This window comes from Ciconia boyciana, chromosome 6 (assembly GCF_034638445.1).
Source record: "Ciconia boyciana chromosome 6, ASM3463844v1, whole genome shotgun sequence".
In the NCBI taxonomy this organism is placed as follows: domain Eukaryota; kingdom Metazoa; phylum Chordata; class Aves; order Ciconiiformes; family Ciconiidae; genus Ciconia; species Ciconia boyciana.
The window spans coordinates 2,999,782-3,008,551 of NC_132939.1; the positions used below are offsets into that span (position 1 = coordinate 2,999,782).

Genomic DNA, 8,770 nt, shown 5'->3' on the forward strand with positions numbered 1-8,770 from the left:
TTTCTCATCATCTATGCCAAGAATGGAAGGTGGAAAATTCAGGCCAGCTTGGAAATACCATTTACCTGTGACAATACAAATAAATGTATCCTCTGTAGCAGGAACTGTTCCCAGATTTCGGAAAACAGGTAAATGTTCAGCTATGGCTGGAGTTAAGTTCCTTGGTCCCAGTTCCTCATTGCAAAATTTTCTAAGTGAATTAATAAATTAAGGGATTTTTTTATATCAAGTCTTAATTGAGTGGATTCTCATTTAATAAGTTACATCCAATAACCCACAAGCGTCTTTACTCTTACATCCCTTTGCTTTTATTATGGCTTAAACAGAGGTAAAATCTGAAAGGCCGTTATAAGATCACATGCTGAGCTGACTCATAATCATCTTAACTACTGGAACACACCAACAGCCTGATTTAAGTTCTGGGTGGTTTAGGGTTTACTTTAGGTTTAACAAATGAATTGGCAGTTGTGGTAAAAAAAATAAATCCAGAATACTTTTTTCAATACAACTGGTAGTTACAGGTATTTCATATTGTACTCAAGTCAACTTTTTTTTCCTAAATGGCATTGATCTAAATCTCTTAATATAACAAAAAAACCCCACTTTTGGTGTCCTCAACTACATTTCTGTTGCTCTCCTTCAATGTTTTTCTAGATTATGAATGTTTAGATGAGCTACCTCTGGAGCAACCTGCCACTTTCCATTCCTGGTTGTTTCCCTTTGTGTGTTCTAAAACCCTTCATAATTTTCCTTAGTCCCATCTATTAATTCATATCACTTATTTAACCACAAGTGGGGACGCATGATGGGCGTGGCCCCATCCTGCTTTAGGAAGAAAGTGTTTGAGGGTGATGAGTGTTTGATTGCAGCCCAGCTAATCCCGTTTTCTTCTTCCATTGCTCTGTCCACTGAAGTAGCCGTGGGACACGGGTCACGGTGGCGCCGGAGCCTCCCACCACCTTTTGAAACCCAGTTTCTGTGTGCCCAAGGGGTGGGTGCAAAGTGCAGGTTTAGCTACTGGGATAGAAATTAAGCGTAGGACAGCTATACTTAATGAAGCGGGGGAAGAATCTCTCCTTTCATCCATCAAGACCCATGAAAAATTGTTAGAGCTGGTACTACGCAGCATTATATGCATAAATATGTGGTGTGGATGTGTGTATATAGAAGAGTTACATTTGTAGGAGTACTGATGGACGAAAAGCTGGACGTGAGGTGACAATGTGCGCTTGCAGCCCAGAAGGCCAACCATATCCTGGGCTGCATCAAAAGAAGCGTGGCCAGCAGGTCCAGGGAGGTGATTCGGTCACTCTGCTCCGCTCTGGTGAGACCCCACCTGGAGTACTGTGTCCAGCTCTGGGGTCCTCAGCACAGGAAAGACATGGACCTGTTGGAGTGGGTCCAGGGAAGGGCCATGAAAATGATCTGAGGGATGGAACACCTCTCCTCGTAGGCTGAGAGAGTTGGGGTTGTTCAGCCTGGAGAAGAGAAGGCTCTGGGGAGACCTTATAGCAGCCTTCCAGGACCTAAAGGGGGCCTATAGGAAAGATGGGGACAGACTTTTTGGCAAGGCCTGTTGTGACGGGACAAGGAGCAATGGTTTTAAACTACGGGAGGGCAGATTTAGACTGGAGTTAAGAAAGAAATGTTTTACAATGAGGGTGGTGAGACACTGGCACAGGTTGCCCGGAGAGGGGGTAGATGCCCCATCCCTGGAGACATTCCAGGTCAGGTTGGACGGGGCTCTGAGCAACCTGATCTCGTTGAAGATGTCCCTGCTCTTGCAGGGGGGTTGGACTCGATGACCTGTAAAGGACCCTTCCAGTCCAAAGCATGCTACGAGCCTAAGAGCCGCCACAGCCTGCCCCAGCCCGGCGCAGCCGGGGTTCGCTCACCCTCCGCCAGCCCCGCTCCGCCCCCGGGGCCGGCACAGCCGACAGAGGCTGCGCCGCCGCCACCGCCCCTTCCACAGTCGGTGCGGCGCGGCGGGGCAGCAGGTGGGAAAGCGGGCCGGTAAGGGCTGAGCGGGCTGCTCCGGCGGAGCCGCCTGCCCGGGCCGGGCCGCTCCTTGCCGGGGCGGGGGAAGCCGGGGAAGCCGGGGAAGCCCGGCGCCCTCCCCCCCCGCCTCGTCGAGGCGCAGTGGGGCCGGGGGGCAGCCCCTCGTCTCGGCGGGAGCCTGGCTCTGCCCGCTGAGGCGAAACGGTGGCGGGCGAGGGGACGCGCGGGCAGAAGGACGGGTCCTCGGCGGTGGGGCTGGCGTGTGCGGCGGGGACAGATAAGGGCTTTTCCTAGGAACTGGGTGGAAGGCGGTGTTTCTGCCGTATTAACCGGGGGGCGGATGGTTTTTTTTCGCGTTGCCGTGCTGCCCGCGGGTCTGAGTCACGCCGGTGGAGCGGCGCCGCAGTGCGCTAAGCGGGGCGGGCTGCGGCGGCCCGGGCGCTCGGCCGAGGGTCCCGCCGGCCGCGGGGAGCCGGGGCTCCTGCGGGGGAAACCCCCCGGAGCGACGGCCGGATCGCGGCGGCCGAGGGCGGGGGGACGCAGGGACTGCCTGGGGCGTGCTGCAGCTAACTTAAAAATTAAGATGGGACGGAGCCAGGTTGCGTCTGCCCGGTGGTTGCTGGCTGCAGGCGAAGTGGTGCGTCCCTGAGCAGCTGCTGAAACGCCCTGGTCCCCACAGGAATGGGGCTCGTGGTCCTAGTCACCCTTTTCTTGCCTCTTTCTGCTCTGAGGTTACGATGAAAGTAGCAGCCTGGGCTCGTACGTGTGCTCTCCCAGGTGGGACTGCGGAGAAATTCTTCTGTTCCACAACCAAGGCAACACGCCGTTCTTGCTGTCGCGATTGCTATTTCTTGTCATTGAGATTGCTCGGATGCTTGAGTTACAACAGCAATTTAGAAAATTCAGTTTAGGAAATGTTTTCTGCTTTGTTTCTTTTCAGACATGTTGTGAATTGCTGTCTATAATTTAGCTTTTTTCCTTTAAAGCTAAAATTTTCTCGTTTCATCTCTGTCGTTCAGGAGTCCAGAAAAAATTACTCATTTTCACAAAAATAGATTGGTTGAATTACTACTGGCAAAGCTATTATGTTGGCTATGATGGGTTTTATTAATCTGCCTTATATTTATTCTGGTCGTGACTTGGTTTTGCTAAAAGGCAAAAGTGTTTTACCCTGCTGACACCGCTGGGTGACTGAGCGCTCCTGGAAGATGGAGAGGTTCCCAGGGAGGTTCTCGTTGCTGCCTAGAATGGCTCTCGCTTTAACCACGAGACTTAATGACACTCCTGCAGATTCACATCGCTGTGGGATGAGCCTCTGGTCTTGGAAGGCTTCTCACAAAGTTGTTTACCCCAGAAAATTATCTCATCCTGCGCATTACGGGTTTGCTTTTTTTAAGTTTTCCTGCTCAAGAGTAGGTCATATAGACAGGGGAAAAAAGTTAGTGCTTTTTTTGTTGTGTGTTTTTTTTCTTTTTTGTCAGTAGAAGAATTAACTAGACTTAAGGTTGAGAAGGATTTCAGTATTGTTTTACTATGAAGCTGTCTTTTCAAGTCCACAGTCGGTCTTCTGGGAGGAAAAATCTGCATCCCAACATGATTACGGTTTGCCACGCTAGACTCTTAGCTGCATATAGAAATAGCTTCAAGCAGTATTAACAGGGTCAAGAACAGTAATGTGACTGTTTTGCTGCAGTCTTATCGTAAGTGAAACTTGTTATTTGGATGCCTTTAATTCTTTGGGACTTTCAGTCCCACTTGGGCTGTGAAGACAAACATGAACTCATGCCCTCCTAGCACAAGTACGGTCCTTCTCTCCCTCTCTCCCCGCCCGTGTCTCCTTGATACCCACTCTGAATAGCCTACTCCGCAATAGCAGAGATTTTTTAGTGGTAGATATTATTGTTTGTAGTTGAGACTCCATGTGCAGAAGTCTATCTAATAACTCCTGCTTTGGAGTTGCCTACGTTAAAAAAAACTCCTGAGCTTCCTATCTCACTTCTGGATTACAGTAATCACGGAGGGCTCGAGCCATCACTGCAGGCGCTTGGTGGGTTATTGCATGGGTCGGTACCTCAGTGAGAGGGAGAAATGTTGGGAGAGGAGAGGCAAAAAGCCCCTTAGTGCAGACAAATCTGTTGCAACCCCATGAGAGAGAAGAAAGGAGCACAGTCTGGCTCCAGGGTTATTGGGGAATTGCTGTAAGAGGAAAGGCATTCGAGTCCTAAATGGCCTCTCTTTGTTAGGTGCATTTGTAGCTGTAAGGAACAGGGAGGCCTGTTGAATGGTGTAACCAGAGGGGAGGAAGGAGACCCATCTGCAGCCTGTCGGGCTCAGATCTCAGTTCTCAGAATAAAAATCCTCTCTTGGAAAGTGCAAAGTTACTGTTCTTCTTTTTCACTGGTTTTCCTGGCCAATGCTTTCAGTTCTGTACTGAATCAAGTCTTGAAACCTTGATTCCTCACCATGTAGTTTCATTTTCTAGTTTCATGTAGCTTTTAAACAAAATAAACATGTAACATCTGTTTATGCCTTCAAATTAGGGAAGAAGCATGATCAAGATGAACTGCATTGTGCTAACCACCTGCATTATTCTGGTTGCTTTCTGTAGTTGTGGTGAGTACAAGGGAGGTACTTTCCTGATGTAATGTTATGACAGGGCTGAGGAAATAATAGAAAAAATGTTGGAGGAGGAAGAATAATGAAAAAGGCCTGCATTATTTAATACCACTTTAGGGAATGACAGTAACTATTGAAGTAGGGCTTAGGTTCTGTTGCTGATTGTCTTTGGTCAGAAGAGAGAATCGGGGGCAGAATATGATACTGCTTAATACGGCAACAGACTGCTGTGTTTTGCTGCTAGAAGATTGGATTCCTGTTGTGTAAATTGGAAACTGGGTGTATAGCACAAGAGAGAAATGAGATGAAATTAAAAAAGGGATAGAATAAAATTCTGCTAAAAATGTCTCTTCTTGTTTGTCCTTTTGGAAAAGGCAACCTTTAAGAGTAGATGAAAGGAGCAAACATTTAATATATTATTCTGCAGGGACATGCAGGTGAGTGTTTTTAAAAATGACCTAAGTCCATGCTTCAAAATCTTCCTTTCAAAATTGCCAGTCTCAGTTTGTACACTGACAAAAGCTTGTAAATTTTAGCTTGAGTCTAATAACCAGGCATATGTTTTGGGACAGTTAGATGCAGATAGTGATTCTTCTTTTTCTTTTCCTTTTTAATGCTGCTACTGCTTCAGTACTTTATTATTCAGTAAAGATAAACCTCTGTCTTCTTAGGTTATACCCTAAGGTGTTACCACTGTGAGAACAGCCCTTCCTTGTGCAAGACCAATAGTACTTGCTTAGCAAATGAAGATACTTGCTTGCAGATGAAATTTGGTACGTATACTGTCCTACAGACCTTAAATAAACGCGGTTGTATCAGTTTTCATTGCCTGTACACTTCTAATCTGGCCTTAGCCTGCAGTTCTTAGCCTCACTCAAAAGAAGGTTGCGAATACTTTCGAAGGTCATGCTTATAGTAAATTGATATATTTTGACTCCCAAGCAACTGATAATGATGATTTAGATAGCTGATTTATACTTGTACAAGCATATACACAGATATCTGTATATCCAGATTAAAACAAACAAACAAAAAAACCCACCACCTAAGGGAGCTGGAAAAAAACAAGAGACAGCAATGATTTTAAGATACAAAACCTTTGCCCTGAATTTGTTACACTTTAAAAACAGATAAAGCATGTGTAACCTGCAAAATAAACCTGCAGATGAAGACTCAGTCATTTGTGAATTGGCACTGTTAAAATAAATTATCTTATCCTGAGGGTGAAGTCACCTGCATCTCAGGAAGATGGTTAAGGATATTCAGGGCACAGAGTTACTGTTCTAGTTGTTAAATAACATTTAAGTAACTCTCTCACTACGAGTGACAGGAGTTTTGTTGGAAAAACAGAATTACCGAGTCTACTGAAATAATCTCCTTGCTTTCCCAGCTGGTTCCCTCTGCCCTAGAAAGGCTGTTGGGCTGGTTTTGGACAGCGGGAACCAGGATGGGATGGGACTGCTCTGTTCTTTGGCATGGTTCCTGCTAAAGCTCATGACTTGGCATGGAGGAAGGAAAGCTTCTGACGCTGCTCTGTGCTGCTTGCATCCTGAGGAATTTTCTCTTTTGCTATTTCTCTTGAGCCTAAACCCTCTTGAGCACAATCTGTAGGCTTTCTAGTGTGCAGCCTGTGGTGGTTGTCCATTGTCAGAGTCAGGAGTCGAGTAGTGGAGGTGTCAAGCTAGGGAAGATGGAAGACAAGTTGCTTGATCTCTGGTGTCCAGGGGAATGAGCAAGAGAAGGGTAGGACTCTTCTGCTCTTCAAGCTCTGTCTTCTGCGTGTTGTTTCTGGAAGTGAAGCTGGTCAGATCCAGCAGGACTTGTCTTCAGCATGAAAACTAGCTTGAGTTACTGGACTCGCTCTGAGCTTTGTGGAGGGAGAATGCCCGTGCTGTAGGACAATGCAAGAGCAATGCAAGTTGGGCTAGATGGTGATGCACGGTCTTTCTCTGTCAGGAGCCTCAGAGCAGGTGTCACTCAAGCTCCACCCTGTATCTCCCTGTGTCAAAGTGGGTCATTTGGACTGAATTGGAAGCACTGGTTAGCTTGAGCTAGAAATCTTTCTTAACCTTTGGCGAAGAGCTACAAGAGAGTGCTGCAGAGGCAGGACCATGGCTTGCTATCGCTATTTGCACTCCTAAATTCCTAGTGAAGGCAAATCTGGAAACTTCTAAACACTTGAAGCTAAAAAAGCGAGTATGTGGCAGTCTAGACAGCGATTCTCTCTCCGTACCAAAAATGGTATTACTTTCACTATTCTCTTAATCTGTTTAATTTTTTTTTTTGTAGGTAAATTGAGAACTTCCTCCTGCTGGAAGTCATCCCAGTGCAGTGTGAATGATATTGCTGAATTCTTCCAGTTGGATAATTTTGAATTCTTTTGCTGCCAACGCGACTTGTGTAATGAGAGCACAATTACTGGGGTTAACAAAGCAGCCTTCAGTATTGCCTCTGTAATGGCCATGTTATGGATGCTTCTGTAATAATCCTGATTTGTATGCCGTACTTTCAAGCTGAAATTGTACACAATCATTAACTCTTTTCTGAATTGTACTTCTTGCATTTTTAGTTCCTAACTGTGGGCTGAAACATTACCTTTTAAATTTTAAATTCTGTTTGCTAAGGTTCAGTCTGTTAAATCACTGTCTCCATTCATGGGAAGGAGACGTATATTGTTACCAGTTATAGGGAACTCGGGTATTTTGGCCCGCCATATTCATGGGGAAAATAACTTGTTATGAAGTAGTGTTATCTTGTGGAGAATCTGGGCAAATTTCAGTGGGTGCTGTGAAAGGAAAGGAATACTATAGGTTTTATGCTGGAAAACTATAATTTCTTACCGTCCCATAAATTGTAATTAATTTTGGTTGGGATTTCATTTTTTTTTTTCTCTGATGCCTCCTTGTCATACACCAAGCAGTAGATTTGCCCTTAACACAAGAAGTGTTGGATCGTAAGTATAAACTTGCCCCAGTCTTCATAATGAGTATGGAAATACTTAGTTTCAAGTGATGTAGACTCTGTTCCCATCACTGTAACATTTTTTTTTTCTTTATACAAATGAATAATACAACCTTGTAAGTACCGTTATTTTGGGAGAAAGCATCTACATTTCTCAAACCAAAACCAAAATAATGCTATAAGTGAGAAACACTTTTCCCTCTTTTTATATTTCTGTGAGCATGCAGACAACATGTGCTAGCTGCTTTTTTTTTTTTCCTTATACTTTATCCATGTCTAGGATTTTAACTAAGCATGTGCTTTGCAGTGAGTATTTCTTGGTATACTGAAAACTGTTTATAAAATGCTAAGGAATTGAAATGGCACATCTAGTTTATTTTCCCACATACTTAGCTTTTGGTTTTTGTTGGGAACAGTGATATGTAAACTTAACCCTTCAAGCTTCCACCTCAGAGTATGAAACAAAACCTTGCAGAACGTTACATTTTGACTTTTATGCAACTCTATAAATGCCAATACAAAATATACATGTCTTTATATAGCATGAATAAAAACCGCTCGGTTTGTATGTGTAAGAGGTCTGAAGCTGAAATATTCTGTACGTTGCTCTGCCTCAGTGGTGGAGACAGACCTTTGATATTTCTCCAGTACTTAGGGACCCTCTCAGTCAGGTACAGTGTCAAATTCTCCTTTTTCTCTGCTGGAGCTCTTGGCATGTCCCTGCAAGAGTCGTGGTCCGTTGCCAAAGGCGTATTCTCTTTCTGAGGACCCTCGCTTGTGCTCTGCAGGGTGCCAGTGACACCAGTTCACCCAGTCATAACAAGGGTGTTACTCTAAATCCATGATGTATTCTGCAATGTATCTTTTGGTTAAGTTTATCGTAGCTATGAAAGCATCCTGGGATCTCTGATCACTTGAAATATGGAAGTCATCCTGTCTTTGATTAATAAAAATGTCAAAAAAGAAAATGTGGAGAGTGCGGTTATTTATCAGTGTGCTATTTACAGCTGGATATAACTAGTCGTTTCCACGTGAGACACATCCACACTTCCCATCCAGAGACTCTCAACAAGTTGCAGGTAGATTTCTCTCACTTCTCTGGAGATGGGTGCTACGTGTAGTCGGTTAGTTTTGGCAGAGTGGTTAATTGCTTTAGGGAGCTGTTTGATAGGGCAAGGGGTAATGGTTTTAAACT

At 44.9% G+C, this 8,770-nt stretch overlaps 1 protein-coding gene across 2 annotated transcripts; it reads left to right on the forward strand.

Moving 5' to 3' along the window:
- The first annotated feature begins 1,940 nt into the window (after nt 1-1,940).
- Nucleotides 1,941-8,533, forward strand: CD59 (CD59 molecule (CD59 blood group)). 2 transcript variants are annotated; one of them, XM_072865164.1, is made up of 4 exons: nt 1,941-1,997; nt 4,539-4,611; nt 5,286-5,387; nt 6,904-8,533. In XM_072865164.1, the coding sequence occupies exons 2-4, from the start codon at nt 4,548-4,550 to the stop codon at nt 7,095-7,097; spliced, it is 360 nt and encodes a 119-aa protein (XP_072721265.1). In that variant the 5' UTR covers nt 1,941-1,997; nt 4,539-4,547; the 3' UTR covers nt 7,098-8,533. The 2 variants fall into 2 exon arrangements, with proteins under 2 accessions (XP_072721265.1, XP_072721266.1); XM_072865165.1 differs by having other exon boundaries at nt 1,955-2,013.
- The last annotated feature ends 237 nt before the right edge of the window (nt 8,534-8,770 follow it).

Excerpts from the sequence above, each read along its gene's own strand:
- CD59 (XM_072865164.1), top strand. The coding sequence starts at position 4,548 with ATGATCAAGATGAACTGCATTGTGCTAACCACCTGCATTATTCTGGTT. Across the intron at positions 4,612-5,285 it reads GGTTGCTTTCTGTAGTTGTG|GTTATACCCTAAGGTGTTAC; the intron begins GTGAGTACAAGG and ends CTGTCTTCTTAG. Across the intron at positions 5,388-6,903 it reads TTGCTTGCAGATGAAATTTG|GTAAATTGAGAACTTCCTCC; the intron begins GTACGTATACTG and ends TTTTTTTTGTAG.